The sequence below is a fragment of the Rissa tridactyla genome, chromosome 3, assembly GCF_028500815.1.
Source record: "Rissa tridactyla isolate bRisTri1 chromosome 3, bRisTri1.patW.cur.20221130, whole genome shotgun sequence".
In the NCBI taxonomy this organism is placed as follows: Eukaryota; Metazoa; Chordata; class Aves; order Charadriiformes; family Laridae; genus Rissa; species Rissa tridactyla.
The window spans coordinates 39,817,446-39,845,263 of NC_071468.1; the positions used below are offsets into that span (position 1 = coordinate 39,817,446).

Here is a 27,818-nt window from a genome sequence, read left to right on the forward strand (position 1 = left end):
GCGGAAGAGCGCTAGAGAGGCCGGGGAGAGGCGGAAGTGACGCTTCCGGTTGCCGCGGCGATCGCGCGCCTGGTGCTCGCTAGCGTGGGGCCGGTGGCGGTGGCGGAGTGATGCTTGCGGGCCGGGCCCCGCCAGGCGCTGCGGATTGCTGCCGCCGCTTCCTGGCGGCGGCCCTGGCTGCGGGGCTGCGGCCGCTGCTATGCGGGCTGCCGCCCTGCTGGGTGACGGCGAGGCGGGCGGCCGGGCAGTGGCCGAGCCCGGGCCTGTGGGTGCCGGAGGCGGCTGAGACGGAACGGCTGGTGCAGCAAGTGCAGCGGGTGCAGCGGGCTGGCGTGCCGCTCCGCCGCTTCATCGTCTGCCCGCAGCTGGCCCGTACCGTGCAGCGCTGCCTGCAGGACGGAACCCGCCCCGGCCCCCAGCCCGTCCTGCTCGAGTGCGCGCCCGGTAAGCCGCCCCGGGGCTTCTCCCGTCCTCCGACCACCTTCCCGCTGCCCTCCGGTGGTGGGTCCCTCCGGGGGCTTCGCCGTCCCTGGGGCCGCCGGGACGCGGCGCTGCTCGGCGTGCTCCGGTGACCTTGCGGGGTCAGTGTGAGCTGCCGCCCTCGCCACCGGCGATAACGGGCCCCCGGCCTTACTCTCCCGGGGCCGCGGAGAGGTGTTGGTGCCGAGGGAAGGAGACGGGTCCCTCCTGCCTCTCCCGGGGTTTCGGGCGGGGGTGGCGGCTCTCTTGCTTGACGGCGCTGCCTGGGCCCGCTGGGGCGGGATCTGTGATCCGTGCGGTGTCCTCTCGGGGCTGGCGCTGGCGACCGGTAGGGCCGTCCGGGTGTCGCGGCATTGCGGTATGCCGGGGGCGGGCGGCAGGGGGCTCGGCCCATTCATACAGAGCTTTGGGAGGAATGCTCAAGTCTGGAGACTTGTGTCTTCACTGGTGTTAAAACTTTGCTATAGAGTAAGAAGAGAGAAAAGTTTCTGTCCAGGCAATATTTTTGTTTTTGTAGGCAAACTTTATCTCTGTCAACAAAAGCATGCCTAAGACTGAAGGCCTTTACATAGCCCTCTGCAGTTACTTAATGTTTTTTTTTACATTTCTACAGAGGGTGTTTTACCTGTAGAGATAATATGGGTAAGGTTTTGAAGTATATTTCTGTTGGCAGAAGAAAAACTAGTAGAAATATTTGAAACATTATATCTAACGTTTCTCAGTATCTAATTGTAATGCTGTGTCTAGTGTTATTCACTGTGCAATCTCAGACAGGCTGTCTGTAAATCATTTTTCTAACTCTTGTTTTGAAGTGTGTTTAAACAAACATAAGTAAGCTCATGTTGAAGGTGGTATGTCCCGAATTTTGTGTTGGGAAAATCATTAAAAGAAATCACTTAGAAAAAATGCACTTTAAAAAAAAAAAATTTATTTTCCTCCTTCAGGTCCTGGAATCTTGACCCGAACTCTGCTCAATGCAGGTGTTAGAGTGGTAGCTCTAGAAAGTAACTCAGCTTTTCTTCCAAACTTACAGGTATACTTTTGATTTGGTAGCACATTTCTAAAACTTAATTAAAGGAAAAATAAGGAATTAACTCATGATTGTGTAATAACTGTTGGATCAAAAAGGAATTAGCCAGTGATCGTTACTTGTAACAGGTGAAATAATACTTAATAATAGTAAGTATTGTTTAGTTTTACATTGCATGTTCAGCAACAGACTATTTTGTAATCAATTGATTTGACATTTTGTGTATGCAGGAATAGCTCATAGTCTTCCTATGAATATTTCCATGCATAAATTTGAGGCTAATACTATTCAGAGTCATTGTAGTTCTGTATATTTAAGCAACATGTCTGTGTGTAGCTTTCAGAAATCTGTAAAAGAAGTCTTGGTTATTCTGATTATCTCATGGTATTATTTAACCTATTGTCCTGCAAGTGACTGCTAATATTAAGACACTGACATGCATTGTCCTCTCCTGTTCACTTTGGCTTCATGTGGATTCAAAGATGGTCAGACACAGAGCTGCAGAAGTTACACTAAGAAGGATTGTGTTACAATGCTGTAAAGTACAGGTTTGGAACTAAAGATCCTCACCTGACCTAAAATGTGTATAAATGGCATTCTCTCTGCATATATGATGAATTCCAATTGTAAATCACTAATTGCAGTGGTTTTCTTAGTTGAGTGTAGCTTTTTTTGCAAAACATTAAAAGAATGTGTTTTAAAGTTCCACTTGAGCAGCACAGAAATGTCAAAATGCCCTGCACAATGAAGGGAAAAATTCTTTTTATCAGCTGTAAGAAGCAGATCTGAGATTTGACTCTTGTTGACTGGGTAACAATTTTAGGTAGCGCTTGAACATATTTTTTTTTTGTTTGGGTTGGGTGTTTTGCAAGACAGGTTACTGCATCCAGACTTCTGAAACTGAAATTAATTTTATTCAGTCCCTAGAGAATAGCCTGGATGGACAATTAAAGGTAATTTACGGTGACTTCTTCAGACTGGATCCTTTGGTGACTGGAACGGTGAAACCACCTGCTATGTGTTCTGACAAACTTTTTGAAACCATGGGTGTAGCAGCAGTTCCTTGGAGGGCAGGTATATGTATATGATCACACATGTTACAATTACGTTTGGAGGGTGTGTAGGCAGTTTGGCAAAATCTTTGGGATTTGCTTGCTATTAATATATATACTGGATTCATGGACATTATTTCCTATATTTCAGCTTTATTTAGGTTCTTGATAGCTTCAAAAAACCCTTGCGGCAATATGTAGTCTCAGCTATTTGCTTGTTTCTATGAAAGGATTAGTCTAATGCCTAGCTTTGACTAAAGCTTGTATTACGTTCATTCTTGAACAACATAAGTTGACAGACTTTCTTAATTGTTTGTAGTTTAGACGTTAGCATTAATGTACATATTGCAAAATTTTAAAGATGCTTTTACACACTATTGAAACAGATGTACCTGTGAAAATTTTTGGAATCTTACCACAAAAAAAGGAAAGAAACACACTTTGGAGGCTTCTTTTTGCTCTGTATGAATGCAGTTCCATATACAGATATGGAAGAGTAGAACTCAACATCTTTATAAGTGAAAAAGAGTACAAGGTATGTGTAAGAGATTTTACAGGTAGTAAAGTATAAGTAGTGCTTCACAGAACACAAAAGCATTTATATTGTACAGTTAATGTTTTTGCTAGTGAATTTCTTTTTCTGCCAGAAATTTTGTCTTGTCTGTTTCCTACTTGTTCTCTTTATGCAGTAATAGCACTGTCAAGAAACAGTCTGTTGTCGCATAGCTGCAAATATTACAAATGTGGAGGGTGGTCCTTGAGAAGGATATGCAGCAGCAGACTGGCTGTTTTCCATTTTAACTTGTGAGGTGCTTAAATTCTGTAATGTGCTTTTGCAACAAAATTGTTTACTAGTTGCAGGTAATAGTCAATGAAGACTGAATTCAAAATGCCTCGTGAAGAGGATTCAGAGTTACTAAGTACCGTGCTAAGTGAGATGCACTTGTCCTCTTGAGCCACTCCTGTATGCAGTACTGAAAAAAACTGAGTCAAAATATGAATGATTTACACACCTTTTATTAAGAGTCTGTACACTAAGGTGCAGAGCAGCTTTCTGGGTTTCGAGTTCCTAATTTATGCTGTCCCAAACCTCTAGAACTGTACTTAATGGTTCAGGAGTACCATTTCTTTCTGTGAAACTGTGAGGTTCATACAGAGCCACAAACCTTTAATTACCTGAAGTAAGCAAAGACTTCCAGTTGTGCTTACACAGCCTGTGTTGTGTCTAACACCTTACTGAAAAAAATTAGAAGTCTTAGAAGTCTTAAGTATATTCTTTTGCAAAATGACAGGTTGGACACCACTGAAATATCCACTTAAATGGTATGTTTTTAATGGCCAGATTTTTGAGGAAGTTGGGGGCAGCCTGTTAATTTAATTCAGTCACTGTGTTTTTTATTAAGTTTTCTGGTTTTATTGTGAACCCTGTTAAATGAGAGTTGTGTACCTAAATAAAAGCAACTGGAACCTCCTTTTTTTTTTGTCTATCATATGATGAGGCTCTCTAAATCTATTATGGGAAATTAAATCTTCCTGCTACAATTTACTTCTTTCTTTGCCCTGTTTGAGAATAACCACCAGTTTCTCTGGTTTTTTGTTGCCCTAAGAGCTGTAATATTGATCAGGATGATGACCGTGCAAGCAGTTTAATGTTCAGTGAGGACACCTGATGTTTGGCTTACTCTGCTTGTATGTCTTACTGGGAATATTATCAGTGTGAGCTGATAATTCTGCTTTTTATACAAAATATGATCCCTGTTTCTCTTCTGTGTGAAACTTCTCTGCCTTAAAAGGGACCAGAAAGTATATGCCAGAAATTCCTACACAGTTCAGTTATTCAAATAACTGCTGTGAAGAAATACTTAGACTGCCATAATGTCTTCTAATCATGTGTTCTGACAAGATATACTAAAATAGCAGAAAGTATGTATTTGAGGTCTAATTTAACTTTACCTTGGAATTTTAGACTTAACTATGAATTTCTTACCGCTTGTTATATATATGAGGATTTTGCTTAGATAAAGAAGCAGTCTTAGTTTTTGCAACAAAAATGCTCTTTCTTTGCTATTTTTTTAGGTATTAACAGCAAAGCCTGGGGAAACGAGGGCTTACCAAGCACTTACTGTACTTTGGCAAGTAGGATGTGAAATTCAGCTACTGCACATGGTAAGTTTTTTGTACCAGCTGACATAGTCTAATGCTATGGCCATGTTTTTAGAACAGGATTTATAGTGTTTTACTGTCGTAAACTAATGGGAAGCTAATTTGGCGTTTAAATTAATTGGAGAACTATTGAGAACTTTTTGATGTAAAAACCTGAAACAATCATGTGTTGTGTAAAACACTTTCAATTAAGCAGCATCATTATTAACTATGATGTCAGTATTTTTATTACAAGACACTGTACTCAAAAACATTTATTCTCAGAGGCTAGTAGATAAGAAAGAGATGTTTGCACAACAGATAAGTCTTCTCCATCTTGCTAGAGGTTGTGTGAGACTAGAAGACTGCTATTCCAATCTGTCATAGCCTGCTCTGTATGTCCTCTGCATTTGGCCATCGTGTATGCTTTTGACTTCCTGAGCTGTGTTTGTGGAAAAATTTTTGGGGTCTTGGGGTCTTTATGTTGCAAGCAGGTCTACTTCTCCTGTTAGTCAAAAACTATCTTACCTTGTCAAACATGCAATGGTTTAGTTTTAAAAAGTTTTATGTTGTTCCCCCAGCTCCACATAAGCACATGGCCGTCAGTTTTCACGTACTTTATGCTTTTTAGATTTATCTTTCTTTGTGCTGTGTCTTTCTAGGAACCTACCTTCAAAGTTTAAATATTTTGCTAATCTAAAATTTAAAGTTTCACTATCTATTGTCTTCTAAATACCTTATACCACAAGGTATATATTAGGTAAATATTAAGGAGTTGAAGAATAAGATGATAGTTGTTGAAGATGGTCATCTTACTAATAGTGATGAAGAAAGAGTGGAGGCATTCAGTGTGTTTTTTGCCTCAGTCTTTAATAATACTGATGGACCTTGGGCTGCCTGGTCCCCCAAGTCAGAGGACCACTACTGTGGGAACAGCGACTTTTCATTTGTGGATACTGAAATTGTAAGGGACCAGATGTATCAGCTGAATGCTCACAAGTCCATGGAGCATGATGGATTCATTCCAGAGTAATGAAGGAGGTAGTGGATATTATGGCAGGACACCTGTCGATAGTCTACCAAAGGTCTTGAGAATCTGGGGAGGTCCCTGCTGGCTGGAAGCGAGCCAATGTTATTCCAATCTACAAAAAGGGTGTGAGGGAAGACCCAGAAAACTACAGACCTGTTCATCTAACCTCAGTTCCTGGAAAAATTATGGAGAAGATTATACTGGGTACTACTGAAAGGCATTTAAAGAATAACGCAGTCATCAGGCATGGTCAACATGGGATCACAAAGCGAAAGTCATGTTTAACTGATTTGATGTCCTATGATAGGGCCACCCGCCTAGTGGATGAAGAGAAGGCAGTGTATGTAATTTTTCTGGATTTTAGTAAGGCTTTTGAAACTGTCCCTCACAGCATCCTTCTGGACAAGTTGTCCAGCTGTGGGATGAGCAGCTTCATGGTGCACCGGGTGAAGAACGGGCTGAAGGGCAGAGCTCAAAGGGTTGTAGTGAATGGGGCTACATCTGCCTAGCAACCGGTCACCAGTAGTGTTCCTCAGGGTTCAATTCTAGGGCCAGTTCTGTTCAATATCAATGTATCTGTATCAATGATCTGGATGCAGAAGTGGAATGCTCCCTTAGCAAGTTTGCTGATGATACCAAACTGGGAGGTGCTGTTGACTTGTTTGAGGGACAAGACGCCTTGCAGAGGGATCTAGATAGATTGGAGCATTGGGCAATTATTAATAGGATCGAAATGAAACAAGTTGAAATGCTGGATGCTGCACCTAGCCTTGCAGAGGGACCTAGACAGGTTGGACAATTGGGCAATGATTAATGGGATGAAATTAAACAAGTTGAAATGCTGGATGCTGCACCTAGGACAGAGTAATGCGGGGCACGAGTACAAATTGGGAGAGGAGTGGCTGGAGAGCAGCCCTGCAGAAAGGGATCTGGGGGTGCAGGTTGACAGCAGGCTCAATATGAGTCAGCAGTGGGCCCTGGCAGCCAAGAGGGCAAACCCCAACCTGGGGTACATCAAACACAGTATAACCAGCTGTTCAGGAGGGGTGATTATCCCGCTGTTTTCAGCGTTGATGTGGCCTCACCTTGAGTATTGTGTGCAGTTCTGGGCCCAGAATTTAAGAAGGTTGTTAAGGTCCTCGAATGCATCCAGAGGAGGACAACAAAGCTGGTGAAAGGGCTGGAAGGAATGTCCTATGAGGAGCGGCTAAGGACTTTGGGCTTGTCTAGTTTGGAGAAAAGGAGATTGAGAGGCAACCTCATTGCTCTCTACAGCTTCTTGAGGAGGGGAATCGGAGAGGGAGGTGCTGATCTCTTCTCCCTGGTGTCCAGTGATAGGATGCGTGGAAATGGTTCAAAGCTGCACCGGGGGGGTTTTAGACTGGACATTAGGAAGCATTTCTTTACTGAGAGAGTGGTCAAACACTGGAACAAGATCCCTGGAGAGTTGGTTGATGCCCCAAACCTGTCAGTGTTTAAGAGGCATTTGAACAATGCCCTTAATAACATTAACTTGGTCAGCCCTGAATTGGTCAGAAGTTGGACTAGATAATCATTGTAGGTCCCTTCCACCTGAAATGGTCTATTCTATGCTATTCTAAACAAAGCACTTTAATTCTGTAATATATTTTCTCCCTCCAATAGGAACCTTGGTCATCATTTGTAACTAATTTGAAAAATGGGGGACTGGCGGTACCAAAAAGCACGGTAAGATTGTTGTGTGCACTTCTTTTGGAGATGCAGCTAAACCACTTCTAATTGAAGGTTAAAATAACTTTATAACAGCATTTACACATGTATTTTTTAAGAAGTGTTCTTCTAATTAAAACTTAGGGGTAGCATGTAGGTGCATCAGAAGTGGGGTGAAGAATTGCTATTAGCTTACAAATTGAAATAAACTAGTATCTTTATCATCTATGATGGGAAAAATATAGTGAATAAACAGCATAAAGGGATGTGGACAAGCGAAGTCTTTTTCAAATGAAGTTACTTGACAGGGTCACATCTAGCTGCTTGAACAAAACAACTGTTACCACAATTAATAGCACAATCAGCACTGCTGTTTTTGATTAAAATGGTTATTCACATGTCCAGTTTAGATTCCGTGTGCTAGTTAATTGCTGAAAAGTGCAAGTGAGAAGTGGAAAAATATCCTGTGTGAAGTTCTTTACACTTTCTCTTCTAGAGAAGTGATGATGTTCCTTTGTATAAGAATATTTCTATCTAATACCAGTAATATAAAAGCATATTTACTTAATATTTGATTTTACCCCCCCCCTCCGAAAACTGCTATGGTAGTATATTGTGTGTTGTTTGAAATGCTACTGTGCAATATAAGTGATTATGAGTGAACATAAGTGACTGGGTGTGCCTTACACACTTAGGCGTGTCGCTGTAAAGCCATGTAGAGAGGCATATCAGGTGGATTACGTAAGATGTATTGTGACAGCCCTGGGTGAAGTACAAATGTGAGATCTATTGGATGATATACCCATTGCTGCCAATACAGAAGTACATTTATTTCAGTTAAAGACTCTGCTGCCTCCCAATTTCATAAAATCCTCAAGTTGCAATATTGTCTTCGTGTTATACTCAGATAATTCCATCTTTATATACAAAAGGCAGGTAGTTGAAGTGATCTGATGTGATACCTTGTATAGTATAGGAATATTATAGGCCACATAATCTCTTGAAAACTCACATCAAGCCTGTATCGTCTATTTCAACTAAGAAAGTTCAGTCTTAAAAAATAAAACTGAAGTGATAGTATGTCTGTTTTGTTTCCTATTTCCTTTACTGTTTGGGGGGCGGGGGAAGTAAAGCATCTTCATTCTAGAACAAGATTTTGAAGCTTCCAATGAAATCATCTTGTTAAGACTTCTAAAACTCTTTAAGAAATGTTACTGGTGGCACAGATGAAATGCTTACGCTTAGCTAAAGATGGACACTGTCTTAAAAAAAGACTTTTCAGTGACTTGTTTTGTTTTTCTTGCAGTGGCTGCCAAACGACCATTTATGTTTGGTACGACTAACTCCTCAACAAAATCTATTTACAGGAGGCTTGAAGCCCACAAATTCAGCTACTTTTATTTTCATGGTGAAACAGTGTCTTGCTAAACCCAAGTCTAGACTTACTGCTAGATTAAAGTAAGTAAGAAATAATTACAGTTTTTATGTTTTTTCTTCAGAGATATATAGGAAAATATTAAAATATGTTCTCAAAGCAGTATTTATTTGCAGCTGAAATACAGCTTTTTTTTAATTAATTATCTGCACGTAGGATAGAAGATTTCACTTTTGCAAACCACAATACAATATTTTGGGGACTGTTCCTGGCCTGTATTAACAGATTATAAAAACTTAAGGTTTGACAGGAAGATAGACAAGTATTTTGAATGTAGATGTGCAGTAATTGTACCTCCAGGGGTGGTGAGGTCATGTATCTGCAAGAAGTTTTCACTCACTTTAGAGACATAATGATAAAGTCACCAAGAGTTTTGCAGGTATAGAAATTAAAAGCTGAAAAAGAGTTTCAGTTTATAACAGACATCAAAGTAATGCTAATGAAAACAGCTGAAGGTTATTGAAGGTGGAGTGGGATGTCCTCAAATGGCTTTCTGTTATCTAATTAAAAAATTAGGCTTTCAACTTATTTACCAATTATGCAACTCCCTTTAATTATTCTTTTTGGTATTACATTGGAGCTATTAATTTTGCTTTATGGTCGGTAGATTTCCGTTTTCCATAAACGGGAAGCGTTTGCAGTCTGGAAAGCATTGACTTCAACTTGTTAATGAAAATAATTAATGTATTTCTCATTTGCTGGTAGCTGTTTATGGAAGTTAATTTCCTGAAAGCGGGGGGTGGGGGGGATGGGGAAAAAAAGCTAGTAAATTCCAGTAACTCATTTAGCAAAGACAAGTGCAAAGAGCCTTAATGGATTTCTTTCTTAAAGCTCAGTGATATACCTAACCTCCACTCGATCCTTCAGCCAGGAAGTGGAGCTAACTTTGAAGGCTTCTAATGTGCATCTTCTGTGTATTTATACACCATTTTCTTGTCTGGGAAATAGTTAATGTATATGCACATGTATAAAAGATCTAGTTTTCATTGCAATGATGTAGATGGGGAGACAGCAGATACATCTGTTTATATATAGAAGAAAATACCTGGGAGGTGTAAGAAACACTAACTCATGCTACACTGCGTCACCTTCTTGAAGGTGATCTTGGCTTTAATTTCCCAGGCATTGAAGAATAACCCCTTTTTATGCTGTAATGCCTGTTACTGACTTAGGCAGTTGGGGCAGAGGAGGGGTGGAGGACAGGCGCCCCCTAATGAGGAGGCTTATGTGCTATGGTATTGTCTGTGTCTGCTGGGGGCTTTATTTGGTATTTATATTTCTTATTGGCAGAGGTTTCTTCCTGTTTGCAGTATGGATTGAAAATAACTTGTGTGGTAGGGAGATGTTAACTTCTAGAAGCTGAGAAAGAGTGAAATGGACTTCCAGATATTGTTTCTTGCTCTTCATTTTTTCACAGAAAGAAATGCTCTGTTATAATTTTATTTGTTCATTTGTTTCAGTTCGTGGAGCTTGGACAATGGTGGCAAATTATTGAGAGAACTAGAAATTCCAAGAAATGCTGAAGCACGTAACTTATACCCAGAAGACTATAGGCGTCTTTTTGAGGCTTTGCAAAACTCTAGTATGTTTACTGAAACCTGGTTCCATGATGACGTCTTGGAAAGTATAAGGCACATAAACTTATAAATCTAAAGCTGCTGTCTTTTGGAAGATCACCTTTGCTTCTGGAAGATTACTTTGATAAGAAATGATTTAAATAAAATCGGAGATATTGTTAGCTAGATGATTTCCTGTCCAAACAGGAAAATAAATTTAGCAAGTTACAAGATCCCTTCTACACAGGATGAAAGTAACGGATTCACAGTTAGTTGATCACAATCCTATCTAGAATGGACAAACTTTGCATCTTTTCCAGGAGCATATTAGTGACCTGCTGCTTTTGGATGTACCACTTAAATGGAACTTTTTGTTAAACTGCTGTATATTTACAACATTTAAAAAGTATCAGACCAAATATCATTATTTGTGGTTTGTATTTTGGTGCTCAGAGCTTTGAATGCCCTTTCACAGATTCCTAAAACACACAGGTCTTTACAACCTCTGAATCTGTTACATTGTCTCCTGATCTAAGAATCTTGCTGTCTAAAGTAAACATAATATCAATAAATCAATAGTGGTGGGCTAACAGAAGACAAGGTAATGACAGCGTGATAAAACATCAGCTGAGAGTTTGGTTTTTTTTTAACTAAAGATTGTATCTCTGGAGTAAAAAGTTGTAACAGTTCTTTCTTTTGAAATTTTGAAAAGAACACTGGGCAGCCTGTTCTGGTTTACAATAAGCATATATAACACCTATATGCATATAGGCTTTATCTTATTTTAAGTAAAAAAAAAAAAAAAATACCACCAGAACATTCAGTGCTGTATAAACATTTTTTTGGGGGAAAAAAAATCTTACCTGCAACCTTTGTCAATATGTATTTGTTTAATATGTCTTACATGTACATAAAACCTTACTTTAAAACCATATGCTATTAAAATTTTTTGAGCCGTAGTCCTTGATAATGCAACCTGTTCCTAGTTTCTCTTCCTGTTCTACCATATAACTGTTCTGGTTTTGTCTGATAGTGCTGGCAGGCTGTACTGGCTCTGTTTTCTATACTGTCTACTCTGGGAAGAGCTGTGGCCAAAAAGATGCTTTTTTAGCAGAGTACGAGTTAATGAAGTGCCCTTTTGGTAAAGGCTGAACTATTTTCAGGCTTTGGAAAACAGCAGAGACCAAAACAACACAAACACAGAATTGTATTTCTTAAGCATAGTGTGATAGATGTGAGAAGCGTTCATCTCTGTCTTCTTCCTGCTATTCCTGCTGCAGAAGGAAAATTGACTTCAGGCAGCCTCAGTTCACTCTGCTGCCTGGGCTGTAGTGCTCTCTTTAAGCTGCCGATAAGCCTTTGTAATGCTGTTATTATGAAACCACTGGAAAGGCTGATGTTTAATTTGCAGTCTGTCTCAAGAATGTGTTACTGCTGTTCTGGTGTAAGTCTTGAAGATTTGAAGCTTTGTTTCTGTTTACATCTCTTACTATTTCAGATAACTTACGTTATAAATTGACCATGAATGGCAAACTTGTATTAACAGAAGCAAATCCACCTATTTTCAGCCTCAATAGATGGTAACTGTCTTATCTACTGGTTTAAAACAATGCAGTGTCTCTTGGCTTGATTTTTTTTCCTCCCCCCCACCTCCCCAAATCAAAATACCTTGCTCTTGTTGCAGCAAGATGTCTTCTATCAACATACCAGGAGAAGTATTCAATGCATAAAATGTAAGACCACCACTGGCTATATAAATTTCTTTAACTGTGTTGCTGGTAACATTTCAAACATGAAATGGTAAAAAAGAAAATTATTTGCTGTGATTTTTTTTTTTTGATGCTCTTGGAAAACAGCATTTACTGAGCCAATGCAGAGACTCACAAGATAAAAGCAGCAGTTTGTAAGTGGAAGGAATATTGCATAACTGAGGACTCGAGGAGATTTAGGGCTAACCAGAACTCTGCCATTAAGTCTAACCAATATGTTTAGGCCTGATCACAAATGTGAAATGAAAAAATCAATGGCTGTCATTATAAAAGTCGGTTTGGTATTGATGGAAGAGATGGAAAAAAGTGAAAATTACTGGTGCGCGTGTATGAATAAAGGTGAGTGAAACTGAAGTAGGTCCACGGATTCATTGATGCTGTGTCCACTTGGTACTTCCTACTGTTGTAGGTTTACAGCTTCTGTAGGATAACGCTGAATGCAAACTTTCACTGAAATTTTAAATTGTATATAAAGACTTCTTAGGCACTTTTGTTACGATTTTTTTAACCAAGGCTGTACTACTTGTGTTCCTTTCCATTGCATATCTGCCTCTGCCATATTCCTTGATATGTTGATGGAAAATTGAGCCAACATCTCTTCAGTTATTTTTGATTCATGTAAAGGCAAAGACAAAACTTGCAACTAGGAGAACAGTATATAAATATAAGTTAATATTTACATTTTAATTGCCCTCCAAAATACTATTCAAAGAGAAAATAAAACTGCAAATTCACTCAAAATTTAAAATGTTAGATTTAAAATGTTTTCGGAAGAGAAGATCTTCATGCTAACTTTGAGACTAAAAGGTTTACAGGAACTACTTTTCTATCATGGTGGGATACAATTTCCCGTTTCTGAAAGTGCATTAATTTGCAAGTTACTGTGCCAGATACAGTAAACAATAAAAAGTATTTTAAAATTAGCACCATCACTTGAAAATATAGCAGAATTCAGTTGGTTTTTACACAGTTTTTTGTTACAACACTTTTTATATATAAGGTATAAAGTAATAGAATTTTAAAATTACATTAATTAGCTGCAAGCTTTTGGGCAGATTTATTTATTCCTATGTTTTCCTCTCTTTGAATTTGTGATCTTGGATGAGTTGAAGGTGACAACATACATGCAGTGTACTTAATAGAAAGTCCACAGTATAGCACGTTCCTTTCAATTATTTCCAGACTCTGCGGGGGTTTATTTTATTATTTTTGTTCCCCCCAAGACAGATTTAATTCATGAACCTCTAAAACATGAACTACACGTGATAATCTCTCAAGTAGAACTGTGAAGGATTGCTTCCACTCTTCAAATACTGTTTCTTAGAGGAGTTGCCAAGAACATGGCTTTGGGCGTGCCATATTAAATGCCAATATATCGTAGTTTGTATATTGATTGTAACTTCAGAGGTGCTAAGTCTTTTCTAATGGCCCTTGTCATTTGTGCTATCCATTTGCCTGTAGAAGAAAATTACATGACTGTGATGGCAATTGCCTAAATTTTACTACTTAACTGTATTGAAATCATAGCAAACAAATGCAAACAGAGAGAAACTTGGTCCTTATGATGCCCAGTTAATGAGAAATTTTGCCCTTGGAATTAGATCAATCGAATTGGATTCTATAGTTAGTAGTTTGCTTGTGATCCAGAAGAAGGGTTTGTGACCTTGTACTAATTTACACAGTAGATGATGGGATAAGGGGTTGTTAAGGTGGAATGTGTACATACCGGCTACTAGGAATGTTCAGCATGGGAACATTTTAATAATTACAGCTTAGCCTTGCAGGTAATAACGATAGTGTTCATAGAAATATCAATATAAAACTTGAGAAACATATTGTGTGGTGTAGTTTAAGATGTGTGAGCATGATAGGAAGAACCTGAGGCTTCCTGAGAAACACGTTGAATTAATTGTTCTGGCAGGCTAAACGCAATCTGTGGGGCTGTAGACTGAAAACTCCAATCTAAGCTTTGCAAGCCTTTAATTAGCAAAGCCGTACCTTTCTTCTGTAAACATTAAGAAAATGGAAATAACAAGTAACTTTTCCAGAAAGGGCAACTAGTCAGTGGGAGATGTTTGTTCACTCGCATTGTGTCCTTGCTCAATAGCTGTTGCGTCTTTCCTCGTGTATGCTGTTTAACATGTCACTGCTGAAAACAGACACACGGGCTGTCCCCAGCTGATAGAACACAACACGCAGCAAGCATCCAAAGCCCAAGGGAAATTAGGGGTAGTTAAGACACACCAAATGGAACAGTCAATTACTCATAATGTAAGCAAGACTTTAACACTTGACGTAGTTGGTCCTAGTGATAAGACACCAAATAGACCTACAACATGACCTGTTTACCTAAAACTTTATTTGTGCAGAGTTTGGTATGATTCATACATTTGAATGTGTCTTAAGGAGTTGGGTTTGGGGTTTTTTGGGTGCTTTTTTCCTCAGGATGGCTGCTCTTAATGTTTTTCTACAGGATTAATTTTGTCTTGGTCTCGTTGCTTCTGGGGTCTTATTTCTATAGTGATGGTAAATATGGTGATCTGATACCACCACTAGCTGTTCCCCTGCTTTCAGATGCAGACTGTAGTAGACATATGCAAAGACTTTTATTTCTTTGCCACAGAATCACATTCTGAAGGTATGAGAAGCCTTCAGCCAGTTTGACTTGGCAATGATTTAGTTTGATTTTATGCAGATCTGCGCTCAATCTGCAAACTGACATAGGAGTAGTTTGTCCATGAGTAGCATTACTGCTTAAATTAGAAAAATCTGATTTTAAGAAAAGCAGGAAACAAAGGCATGTCATGCTGTGTGTGCAGGTTTTTGGAAGCCTTTGCTAATAAAATTCAATACTTTCTGCCAGAAATTGTTTGCAAGAGAAAACAATTTTAAGAACTGTTTGACTCATGCCACTGTAAAAATGTGAGATTATAATTTTTTGTGTAATTATGCCTTGGGATTTTTTTCCCATATAAAGTACACTTAGAGCTCCTGTCTTTCAGCTAAGAAATTATGCTGACGAACTTCAGAAGCTTGTTTCTGCCATCTAAAGGAAATTAATGTGTTTGAGGCAGGGAAGACTCAAAAGTAGAAAGTTTTTGTAAAGTTTGTAGTAAAATATCAATATGAAAAATCTATATGACTGTGAAATTTATTAAAAATTTGTGCTTAAAATGCTTCTGCAGTGAGGATTGGTTTTGGTGTTTTAATTTTACATTCTAGAATCAATTCTTAACTAGCACACCAACATTAAAAGTGAAGAGACCTCGACAAGAGATTCCTTTGTGTTCTTAAAAAGATCTGTCTGTGCTTACAAGCTTTCAGCTAATTATTTGATAGCTATTCTATGCTGCTAGTGATAATAATATATTAGTGATAGTGATATCAGTTCTTCATCAATCAGATATTCATCACTGCAGTTCTTTCTGGGAATTCATATTGTAAAACATGCTGTCTCGAGACAGAAGAGCTAAACTTTCCACTACAGTGTCTCATCCACCAGCAGTAAGGAAGTATGACTAATTCAGCAGCATCAGCCACAATTAAGTGACATTTCCCACAAAAGTGCCTCCATTACATGCTTTGACAGGTGCTTCTGTCCAGAATGTGTCATGCATTTTGAATAGCTGTTCGGAAGTCTGACCTGTCTAGGTCAGTGGATGACTTGGTCATATAAAAACCCCATACTAATAACAGGGATTAATTCAACTAAATATAGTCAAGAGCTAAATGACCACTTATTGGAGTATATAGCCATAACATCATTATGCTTTTCAGAAAATTCAGACTGTTTTCAAAAACATCTGAACTGGGCATTCAGTTGATCGCCATTGCTCAAAGACTGTGTTGAATGGCCCTCCAAGGCAGACCTCAGAGGCAGACCATCTAAACTGTAGATGTCCAGAATCAGCTTTCCATGTTCTTCTTACAGATGTCAAAAAAGGACATCAACCTGTTGGAATGGGTCCAGTGGAGGGCCACGAAGATGATCAGAGGGCTGGAGCACCTCTGCTATGAGGACAGGCTGAGAAAATTGGGGTTGTTAGCCTGCAGAAGAGAAGGGTCCAGGGAGACCTTATAGCAGCCTTCCAGTACCTGAAGGGTGCCTACAGGAAAGGTGGGGAGGGACTCTTTATCAGGGAGTGTTATGATAGGACACAGGTTAACAGCCTCCAACTGAAAGAGGGGAGATTTAAATTGGATATCAGGAAGAAATTCTTTACTGTCAGGGTGGTGAGGCACTGGAACAGGTTGCCCAGGGAAGCTGTAGATGCCCCATCCCTGGAAGTGTTCAAGGCCAGGCTGGATGGGGCTTTGAGCAGCCTGGCCTAGTGGGAGGTGTCCCTGCCCAGGGCAGGGGGTTTGGAACTAGATGATCTTTAAGGTCCCTTCCAACCTGAACCACTCTGTGATTCTGTGAAAATATCCAACACTGCATCAATGAAAATGTTTATGCTGTGTTTAGAAGCTTATCTATACTAGAAAAGCCTCTATTACATCAATTATGTTGTCTTATCAATCGAAATGCAATGTCATCCAAAAGTTATTCTTGGGCTTCTGTAGCTTATTTCGCTACAACTTATGTCCAAGCTGGTGTAAGCCCCTTTCTCCAGGCATTCATACTTGGCGTTTTGCTAGAGTAGCTGGGATCTCTCAGGTTGTGAATTTTTGTGTGTGGTGTGTGAAAGAAGGCTGTTGTTCCCTCAGACACATTTTTGTACTTTGTGAGATTTTGTTACGTTACGGGACATGGGAGTGAGAAAACCTGACTTGGAAAACTGAGAAAATAATGAAAGCTACATCTGGTGGTGTATATTCAAAAGCTCTTCCCTTGAGTGCCCTTTTTGCAGTTCATGGGTAGGATGTATATTGTTTGACCATTCATCTCTTAAGTTCATCCACCCAAGAGATAGACATTAACTGCTGTTATTTCTGGGTTTGCTTATGTTACAGGTTTTGAACAACGCCTGCTTAGAAACTCAATAGAACAGCACAGGCAGGGAAACGCAGAAGATTAAATAGGTGAAGGAGTAAAGCATACAAGCCAAATACAGAGATAGTCGTTTAATATTTTAATAACTGTTAAGGATAATTTTTGAGAATCTCACAGTATCACTGTAATTGAACGCTTTTAAAAATTTTGCTAGAACTAAAGCATAGTAATATGCATAATTATTTAACTGACAGCTAGATTGCTGTCAGTTTTTTTGGTAATGAATTACATCACTGCAGCATTTAAGTGAATGTCAAAATTTATTTTTCTGTGGGAATCCTGAGGCTTGATGTACCTTGGTTCTTCCCAATAGCAGCAGTTTGGACATGCATATTGCCATTTCTGATTACCCTGTTGCAACTTGGATGAAAACAGTTGCAGACTGAAATAATCATTACTGAGAACAAAACTGAGTATGTTTTAGAAACAAAAAGCTGTTCTGCAGAACTGTTAGGTCCCTCTCTCACTGTTCCTGGACAGGTCAACTCAACACGCCTTTTCAAAACACAAGCCCTAACTCCCTCTATAGGCATAATAAGGAAAACCAGACCAACTCTATCTGCAATTCAGCACATTTAGCCTGCATCACATGCTTAATCTCATAAATGAATGAAAGCTACATAGACCCATACAGAAAGCAGCCATCATCTCACGGACTTTGAGCATCACCATTTCAGAGTAGTGCTTTTAGTTAATCATGCAAATGTTTTGATTTTCCTCTGTCATTTATCTGGTGCCTCTAACTGATGGCTCTGGCAAAAAGCAGCTGGTGTACAGGGTGCATTCCCAGTGATACACACTGCCACAGCTTTGGTGCCACACAGCTCCAGGCCCAGACTTACTTTTTTGAATTCAGAGCACAATGAGATCTAAAAATATGTCCAGATGCTAGTTCATGAGTAAAATGTCCTGTTTGAGGATGTTTTTTTGACAGAATCATTATTGCATCTCCTGTGAACCAAACTGTTTAATATTTTGATCAAGATAATGAACTGAAAGATATATCATCTTCTGCAACAAATGGGTTTACATATGATGAAGTCCCTGCCCGAGATCTGACTTCTCTGTGCTGGTTGCGATGTTGCATCAATGAAGAAAAGTTGCTGACGAACCCTTGGGTGCCAGTACAAACTGCGTATGCTTTTTCCCTTTGGGGTATACTGAAGGATGCAGTGGACTTGCTGTGTTTGCGCCACCAGCCGCCAGCTGGAGGGGCTTTCTGGTTTTCTGCAGCCCCTTGGAAGACACAGCCCAGGGCTGGGGCTGAGGAGGGCCACCCACCTCTGCGCAGCCGAGGGCCTGGGGACCTTCACTTCATTAGATACAAAGCCGTGGGTATGCAACCTCCACGTGTCCTCATGCCACTTTTGGTTTTGGATGTGGTTTTTTTCAGCCTCTGTGTGAGTGCTGAGGCTGGGTTGGTAGAGAAATGAAGACGTGACGGTGGCAACTGAAACTTCTATGGCTTCAGGTTTCTTCCACGGCCAGACTGCGGCAGGTGCCCGTCGCGTCTGTCAGAAGGGTCCCTGGTCTCATCGTTAACAGGATTTATGATTGGACATTTTCTCAGTGCCTCACTCCCTTTTGAAACAAACCAACCACCCCACAAAGCAACTGGAAAAACTCCAGCCTACTCCCTATTTTTAATTGGCCACAGAAACGTTGATAACCACTTCGCTTAGTGCTGCAGGGTGATGCATTAATGGAAACATATTATTAAGCCCCTCTTCAGCGGAAGGTCTACCCCCTGCCCTCTCAGTACAGGCGAAGGATCTGGTCTCGGCCAGGAAAAAGGTGCAATGAACGGGTCTCCCCAGCCCCTCAAGGAGGACACCGCCTCCTGCCCGCCGCGGGGGGGGGGGCGGCCCCGGCCCTCACTTAAGATGGCGGCAGCCGCGCCGCGTCACGTGGCGGGCGGGGCGGGCCCGCGCTCTTTCTGTGGCGGCGCGTGCGGGGGGTAGGATGGAGCCGGAGGCGCTGGAGCGGTTCCTCAGCCCGGGCAGGGGCAGCGGCCTCCGCTCCCGCCGGCGGCTGCGACCCGGCGAGCTGCTTTACCGTGGCCAGCCCTTCGCCTACGTCGTCAGCAAGGAGCAGCTGGGTGGCGTGTGCGAGCACTGCCTGCGCAGGTACCGGTGGCAGGGAAGGAGGGAGGGAGAACGTCGCAGCCGCCTCTTCCGCCGTCCCGGCCAGTGCCGCCCCTTCCGCTGAGGAGGGGCGGGGAGTCGGTCTCCCTCGCTCCGGGGGGCCTGGCTGTGTGGGGTCCTGGCGGTTGTGTGCGAGTAGTTGCTGCCGGGGCTGAGCTGCGCGGCTTCCCCGCTGCCTCCCGCTCTTTTTTAAGGCTTTTCTGATGGGGCCGTTCTCTCTCGCCGGGGGGATCTGTCGGTTCTGGGGGCGAAGGCCTGACCCGGCCGGTGGCGGGGGTACCGGACCGCGGTGAGCACGGTGTGGCTGCCCCGGGCCGCCCGAAAATACCTGTTCTGGTGGGGGCGAAGTTCTCAGCCGCCGTAGCCCCGCCGGGAAACCGTCCGTGTGGGCCGAGTTCCCTGTCGCAAGTTTACCCCGTGTAAGGAGCAGGGGCTTTGAGGCACGCGGTCAGTAAATTCCTGCCTCCTTCCCTCAAGGCCTTACAAGTAAAAACTGACAAACCCACAGTAGCTTTCTGTGTTTGTTTACAAAAAAAACCCAAACCAAACACAAACAAAACCAACTGTTTTCTACCCTTCTGCAATTTTCCAGCAAGGTAGATTGTGTTAGACCTGTTTGTAGGGGGTCTGTACTTGAAACATACTGGTAGGTGATCTAAAACCGTGCGTAATTACCAAGACTTGAAGAGAGACAATTCAATAATGCTAGCTTCTCCCATTTTTCTTTCGCTTTGAAAGTATTTGATACTTTGTTTATTGAAACATTCCCAGTGGTTTGCTTCACATCCTTACAGAGCACCTCAGCTTCTCTTTAAAAAAAATGATAATGCGATCCTCATTTTCTCAGTGAAAAGTTTGACAATCTGTTCCCGGTCACACTTGCATCTAACCTCAGCATATTAAAAAAAACAAAACCAAAAAAAGATTTTTACCTAATATATCTGTGAAGTCTGACTCGTGACATGAGAGTCCTTTGGGGTGGTGACTGCCTGTAGCTTTTCAACCTCAAGGTGTAAGAGGCTGCAGGCTTCAGAAGACAGGCTGAGTGCAACAACAGGTGGAATGAAAATGTATCTGAAGTGTTTGGATATAGAAGTGTAACCAGGGCAAGGTTTTTTGGGAGAAATAGTGATATGAAAGATTATGCATTGTTGAAAATTTGTCTTTTTGCTAAATAGTGGTATCAGTTCAATTAAAAAAGTTAAATAAAAGTTAAATAAGGCAGTTAAAAATAATTTTCCACCAGTCTAGCTTCCATTGCAAGATGTACTGCAGCTAGACAGAGTTTATAGATCAAGACTGCTAGCTAACTTTCTTTTTATTAATATAATTAAAGGCAACGGCTCCTTATTCAACAGACTTTGTAAAATCAGTGAATTAGTGAGCGATACATATATTCATATATAGGTCTTTTTTTTAAATGGAAATTAGAAAAATGGTGGAGTGGGATGTAGTATCGAACTGTTTTACGAATCTGGTTTTCATTTAACATGCACTGTGATCTTTGTTCAAAGCCAGGTATGAGAAAACAAAAAAAAAACCCACTCATTCATTTCTAGGACCACAGATAAAAGTTGCGTTGTCTACTACTGTTACTGTTTTTCACTCTGATCTTTAGGTGGCAGTACAGGTACACACACAGAAAAAAAAAAAGTCTTATGTTTAAAATTGATCTATAATTTTAGCAATCTTATTATATATAAAATTAGTGTTTGAGGCTTTATACTTACTTTCGTCTCCCAGCTTCTAGTAGTAAATGTTGTTGGATGCAGCTTTTGGCTGTGTGAGAAGTGCTGGGTGAGCCAGAAGATGGGTAATGATGTGCAGAATATTTTATTTCTGGACTGCCTGCTGAGAGGCAGCATGGTCTCGCCAGGATTTGGGGTCATAGACTTGTTATAGTGCGGACTGTCACCTTGGCTGAGTCTTTACAGTGAAGGTCTGACTTACCCAAGGGTAAGGATGGCTCTTGGGGGCAGAGTTTGCTGCTCTGATTCAGAGAGGAAAGCTTGGCTGGTGCAGTAGTTCTGCTTAGTCTTATCTCAATTAAAGTGAATACTATTGTGGATGTAAAATACTGAAGTGTTTATATATCTATCTATATTATATATATACGCTGCATCTACCGGTAGAAAGACTAACATCCCTTCCTTACCTTATTGGGCTGTTGGTACTATTTGTTTGGTGAAATTAAAATTTTTGGTCAGTGTTACTGGGTCTATGTTGTACATAGACCAGATGGCAGATTTTGGTAACTGTCTCCCCTTTTGTGATTGCTTCTTACTGCGGAAATAATCCTGTATTTTCTAATGAATAGGTTCATGTTTTAAAGGTACTTTCCAACCTAAATGATTCTGTTATTCTGTGCTGTTTTTTATAGAAGGCTGGGCTACAATATTCTGCTAGAGCTGATTTAATGTGCTAGCATAGCTGTTTGGAATTATATTCCATTAGCAATTAAAAAAAATACTGTCCTGAAGTAGGATACATAGTAAAGATTTGTTTGGAAATATAAAGAAGAAAAGTGTTTGTTACCTGTGTATTTGTATGGAAGCAGTATCTTGAGATAATGCGTGATGTTGTGTTGCATGATGCTACCCTCTTTGTGAAAGAGTAACTATACTGTTAGGGTCGGTCTGTTTGTGCTTATATGGAAATCTGACAAGATTTGTGTGGCCAGAATCTTCTTCCAACAACTTACTGGGGAAAGCAACAGAAAAGATTCTTCCTCTCTTATTAACCAAAGACTTTCTGTATGGCTTCTTCCGTGCTTTAATACCTATTTAATGCGGGGTCAGTGGCAGTACAGCTCAGTACAGGTTTATGTAGCAGGACTAAGGGGGTAAAGCAAGCTGTTTCATTTACAGACTTACAGGATTTCGTTGTATTTTCCGTTGTGGTGGACATTGATAAAGATGGTGAATAAAGCTAGTTGCCAGTGATCCCCAGAGGGTTCCATCACCTTTTTCTGTTATGGAAAGTGACTATTCTACCTTATTTTTTCTTCTTCTCTATCCTTTGCCTGGCTATCAGTCTAGAAAAAGACCTTTCTTCAAGTCCCTGGCAATTTAGCTTAATTTAGCCTTTCCACAATCATGTTATGTTCAGTGGGTGCCCATTAGTCATATGTGTGTTGTCACCCTCACAGAACTCTGGCAAGTTAGAAAAGGAGGCTGTCCTCTCATGGGAGCTGTGCTTGCTCTTTCCTTGTAGATTTTATTCGTACAGGTGATTAATGATCTTACTACTGATTTCAGTCTCTATTGTCTTGCTAGGGTCAGAAGCCAGGGTTGCAGTTAGTAAAGTCAAGTGGGTGTAACAAGTGAATTTTTTTTATTTCCTTAAAAAAGCAAAGCACTGCAAATGCTGGAATACTTGAGTTGCTTATATGTTTAGGGTTATGCTGTTAATGTTACATGAGATTATAGATATCAGAATAGATCAGCAAATACTGATATTCTTAACTTTCTACACAAAATTTTAAGCTTACAGGAAAAGACTTAATTGACCTCTTTTTCTGCCCTTAATTGGTTCTATTTTTAGTACTACTTTTTAAAAAAAAATATAGTTCATTAGAATTTCCTTTTATGTAGCAGATCAGATTACAAGTTCTGTTAAAATTGGATATAGCCAGTTACTTCTCAATTTAATAAAGTAATCCTAAATCAGTACTGACTTTTAATGTAGGACAATTTAACATTGCAAAACCTGCTTGCACATGCTGATTTATCAGGCTGCCCATTTTATCTGGTGGTGTTGCTCAGTTTGCTCAGCTTGTTAAATCTTCCCATGGCTTTTAAAGATGTTCTTTGTCTGATAAGTGGCAGAAGTGGCATCTTGGTCCTTGACAGTTCTCTTCCTCTGTGTATTTGATGTTCTGTTGGCTATTAATCCCTGCTGATTGAGTTTCCTGCAAGGTATGTTGTAGTGGTGGCACTGCTTGGTCTGAGTTTCAGATTTTGAATAGAAAATATACTCAGTCTGTTAGAATGGGAGTCAAAACAAGGGTGAAAGTCAATGATGCCTTTGGTGTTTGTTTGCTTTTTACAGAACATTTCTGTGATGGGTCCTGGCCGACACTTGGGAATGAGCAAACAAATTTTCTAGAATCCGTGTCTCAGAGAAAGTAGGAAAAAGAGGTAACATTAGCATTTTTCCAAATGCTGTACCATTTATGCCTTTAAAGGAAAGAGACACTTAAGAAAAGTGAATATTTGAGAATAGGCAATGTACAAGTTATATATAGACTATGAAATAAGACATAAGTGTTTCATGTTTGGGTAAGTTCAGAGGTTCAGTCTCTGGTAATGTAATAAGAGGAAGTATGAATGTGTTTTTGTATGACTGCAACTTTTGTAAACGTATCTAGAGAGAGGAAAAACATCTAAGTAGGACTGTTGGTAAGCTAGCCATGGCAGCAGACGCTACTGCAGTAGAGGAAATATAACCAAGAATTTGGTAAATAGTTAGTCAATTACAAAGTGCTAAACACAGGCCAGCAAATGTATGCTTCTTGCTCTACTTGACCTGTCTTAAAAATAGCCAAATGGACGCACCTTTACATTCAGGGCTGTGCATTCAGTAGTGCGTCTTCAGCACCAACAGACTCTTAAATTAGCTGCTGCTTTATTACTATCATCAACAATATTACATTATATTATCAACATTATGAACATTGGCATACCATTGTTAAAGTATGGAGTGCTCAGGTTAATGGCATCCTGAAGGTACAAAAATACCATTAAATTATAACCATGGTGTGGCATATTTTAAGTAGAGAGAAGCAGGGTTTGATTCAGAGAGTGACAAGGGTGATGGTTGTGGTTGTGTGATCCTTCATATCGCTGTGACCTGGGTTGGACTAGCACAGCTCTGCCTGAGGACAACTAGCCCTTAACCCTGCAATTGGGAGGTGGAGAGAGGCTTGTTATTTCGGCTCTGAAGCAGTGGTGATTTCTCCATGAAGGTGCTGTCATTCACTAACAAGCCTAAGATGCTTCCTTAAGTGCCAAAGGGAGTGTCTCCATTAGCACAGCACCTGAGCTGGTGCTTCCAGCTCTGATGGGTGATTAGGAGGCGTGAGCTGAGGGATGCTTTTCCTTTATGTGGATAGAAGTTTAGCATATTTGAGACTTCCAGTAATGCATGAGGCTATAAAATCTACACTATCTCCTCATTTACCTCCGAAAAATACTTCTGTTGCTGGTTAGTATAGAGATAGCTTTAAAACCATGCTCGCTTCTTGAAAACATACTGTTTTGTTGCTCTAGGTGTTCTTGGTATACCTGTATTTTGTTTGACAGGAATATTGAAATGTGGAAAACTAATATTTGATGATACATTCTTTGATTGTTAACTTTCCATCAATTCTTATCAAATGAAGATCGTTAAGTTATATTTTTTAGATATAAAGCAATATTCCCATTTTATAGGTTGCCTATATAAAAAGCTTTTTTTTTTTCTTTTGTAGACTATTGTATTTACGTGATTGTTAATAGACTGGAATAACAGTTCTTGAACTTATATATAAAAAAAATAATTCTTAGACTTAATTACATAAATGAACTAAAGTTGGTCACCACGACTTGGTGCCATGAGTTTGTTTGCAATAACACTCTTAAGATGCGAGATGTGTGTTTCAGGTCCCTTCAGTGACAGTCAAAATCCCAGATAGATATCCAGTAGTTTTCAAGACGCATAACCTTGCATGAAGTAGAAGAATACAAATAAATTATATCTTATTAGTGGCAATCACGGTGCGGAAACAGTGTGACTATTAGGAGCAGGTATGTTTTTGTACTTCCAAGGTAGGATAATCCTGGGAGTTACATGCAATAACTTCATGTAGCATTTCTGACTAATCAGTTAGGAGTGCAATTGCAGGGCTCTCATCTCTTGTTATATATCCGATTTTGTATGAAGGGCAAAGGATGTGAAACAAAACTTTATGTGAGACATGCGCTGTACAAAGTATCAGAATTTCAGGTTCCCTGTAGATGTGTGAGAATGTTTCCCAGGACCTGAGAAATCGCACACCACCACCACCAGAAATGTTTCTGTCAGTCACTGAATGACTAATAGTCTAAAAAAAAGTAGCATTTTCCTAAGAAACTCTCCCTCCCCCACCTTATTTTACCATGATAGTGAAGGTTGAAGCAACCTTACAAAGAGCAGGATAGAAATGTTTTTTTTTCTGTCCTCATGCCAGCTGGAGCCGTAGGAGAAGTGGCTTCCAGCCTGCATCCCATGCTGCCAGGAAAATCCTCTGCAAGCGTGAGTGAAGAGAGTAGACTATTGACTGTGCTTTCCTGCAGTATTTCCTCCAGAGAAGGCTCTGAACTTTCTTGTCTGGAGGAATAAAGCCTGTAGCAGAAATTACACTTACAGACTCCCATCTCCCTTTCCTTCTGCTCAGAGTCAAGTTGAAGGTGGGGAAGGGGGAAGCTCTACATTCAGGATATCATTCATACTAAGTTGTCCTGGCCTGCCCATTGATTTGGTTTCCCTCCCTTGCAGCACCCTTTAGGGTGGTCAGGAGTTTCCTGTATTCCTGTTGGGAATATCCTTTGGTAGGTGTTTTCCTTGACCAACTGCTTCTTTCTCTTGGAGGTTTGTTTTGGGAATGTAATTCAGGTTCCGTTTGCTGTAAACCCTCTCCTTTCCATTGCACAGTACTTTGGTCCTTGCTCCATGCCTCCTTACCACTTTGTATGCTCTGGGCTTGCTTTAGGCAAGGTGTGGGTCCTTGCCCATCTCCTTCTTGCCTTCCTCCCCTGCCTTGCAGTCTCAAGGCTGCTGTTAATGCCTTCTGCTTCCAACCTGGCTTTGCCCCTGTTAATAACAGCGGAAATAGAAAAGGGAGAGGCATTGTAAAAACAAATTCTCCCAGGTCAACTGTTCATTGCTGTGTCTGTCACTTATGGAAAATGAAAATTTAAGTTTAGCTATGCTTTAAAAGTCCCTAAAGGTCTTACCATGTTGTGATTTTGTGTATACAATTTCCATGCTTATGCTGCTCTGTAATTTGAAAGGTATTATATCAAAATTGTTGTCTTGTCAAGGAGTGACTGACAACTTAAGTTGTAGTCATCTTGTAAATTCTTCTGAATTTAGGCTTTACTGTGTATCTGCAATCCATTCGTAATACTATATTTCTTTTCTGCATAGTGCAGTCCATAATATGAATGTTTTAAAATATTAATATGTTCTGCATGAGTATTCTTTGCTTGTGGTAAAGCCATGAAAATAAGTTTGTGAATTGGATTATCTTTAGTATTCATTTTCTTAGGGTGAATTGTAATTGTGCAAGTACAAAATTAAAATTAGTGCTATGAGGGAAAACATAAGTGATTAAAATATGGGTAACTTCTAGCTAAGGTAATATGTAATGACACAATTAGTTTCAGATATCTCCTGAGAAAGTTTTTAATTTTGTGTCAGTTGCTGAAAGTTTTACATTGCATTAGGGAATTTATTGTTTAAATTCTTTAAGAACTATTAATGATATCTTGTCCATAGGCATTGGAATTTATTAATTGTTAGTGGTTGCTTCCATTGTGGCTATACTCGAAAGCCACTATGTGCTTTTGTCGGTATGGTGTATGGGATGATGCTCTTATCCCTCGAAGAATCTACAGTCTTCTTCAGAACCAGTTGCAACAGCTGGTTTGAATTATTCAACGTGATATAGCTGAGGCTTATAGAATTTTTGGCATGGGTCTCCACATCACTATTCATGTTTTGAAGTGGGGTACGTATGCACATGACAACCTACCTGATGTGCCAGCCAGGAGCTGCTGAAAAGCCAGGTATTCTTACCGCTCCCCTGAGTCCTTGCTCTCCTTCCTGCGTGCTCCTTCTGCTTCTCATTTGGCAGCTTTGCTGCTTATCTGATCTCTGATATACTGGTGCAGAGAGATAAACTGGATGAAAACATACTTTACCAAAACATAAAAATATTTTAGTGCCCTTCAATCAAATTATTGCCGGGGGGAGAGAGGAGCTGAAATGGCTGTTGAAGGGATGGGTCAGAGTCAGACAGTCAAGGCTGTGCCTTCTGGTAGTAGCTAGCCTTTAGTCTGCTGTAGCTAAACATGAAACCTTAAAAAGGGCAGTAAGGGGAATTTCCAATCTCTTACGGGTGTCTTCAGGAGAAGCAGGGATTTCGGGAGTGCAGGACTGACTGGCTTGCTGGTGTGGAGGAGGGCTTTTACCGCCTTGTAGCCTGAACTGTCCTGGGAAATCAGGCCCTATCTTCATTCCTTTACCTAGTCATGTTTCTGCCATGCTTTACTTCCCCAGAAGCATTTCCTACCATTAGTTTAGTAGAAGAAACACTGCAGACGTCTTCGGTTGTTTCTTACCACAAAGAAAATATTTTCTTTTTGGTTGATGTCTTGGTTACATAGGAATGTCTTGACTTTTCTGACTTTATTTTTTGTCACTGATTTTACATACTTCAGGATCTGTGCTTAATTCCTGCAATCGTAATTCCCACA

At 40.4% G+C, this 27,818-nt stretch overlaps 2 protein-coding genes across 4 annotated transcripts in view; both read left to right on the forward strand.

Annotated features, from left to right (window-relative positions):
• Window position 1: 1 nt before the first annotated feature.
• On the forward strand, window positions 2-12,537 carry TFB2M (transcription factor B2, mitochondrial). The gene is made up of 8 exons (XM_054193910.1): window positions 2-444; window positions 1,425-1,513; window positions 2,431-2,584; window positions 2,949-3,097; window positions 4,639-4,728; window positions 7,379-7,441; window positions 8,730-8,881; window positions 10,319-12,537. The coding sequence occupies exons 1-8, from the start codon at window positions 111-113 to the stop codon at window positions 10,503-10,505; spliced, it is 1,218 nt and encodes a 405-aa protein (XP_054049885.1). The 5' UTR covers window positions 2-110; the 3' UTR covers window positions 10,506-12,537.
• A 6,563-nt stretch (window positions 12,538-19,100) lies between these two features.
• SMYD3 (SET and MYND domain containing 3) overlaps window positions 19,101-27,818 on the forward strand; it is a 416,877-nt gene continuing 408,159 nt past the window's right edge. For all 3 annotated transcript variants that reach the window (XM_054194390.1, XM_054194392.1, XM_054194391.1), the window contains exon 1: window positions 19,101-19,302. In XM_054194390.1, the coding sequence (XP_054050365.1) occupies window positions 19,139-19,302 (164 nt within the window). In that variant the 5' untranslated portion in view covers window positions 19,101-19,138. The remainder of the gene's footprint in view (window positions 19,303-27,818) is intronic.

Bases quoted from the DNA above. Each gene is read 5' to 3' on its own strand.
- TFB2M (XM_054193910.1), top strand. From the start codon at position 111: ATGCTTGCGGGCCGGGCCCCGCCAGGCGCTGCGGATTGCTGCCGCCGC. The intron at 1,514-2,430 runs GTATACTTTTGA...AATTTTATTCAG, and splicing joins CTTTTCTTCCAAACTTACAG to TCCCTAGAGAATAGCCTGGA. The intron at 3,098-4,638 runs GTATGTGTAAGA...CTATTTTTTTAG, and splicing joins TAAGTGAAAAAGAGTACAAG to GTATTAACAGCAAAGCCTGG.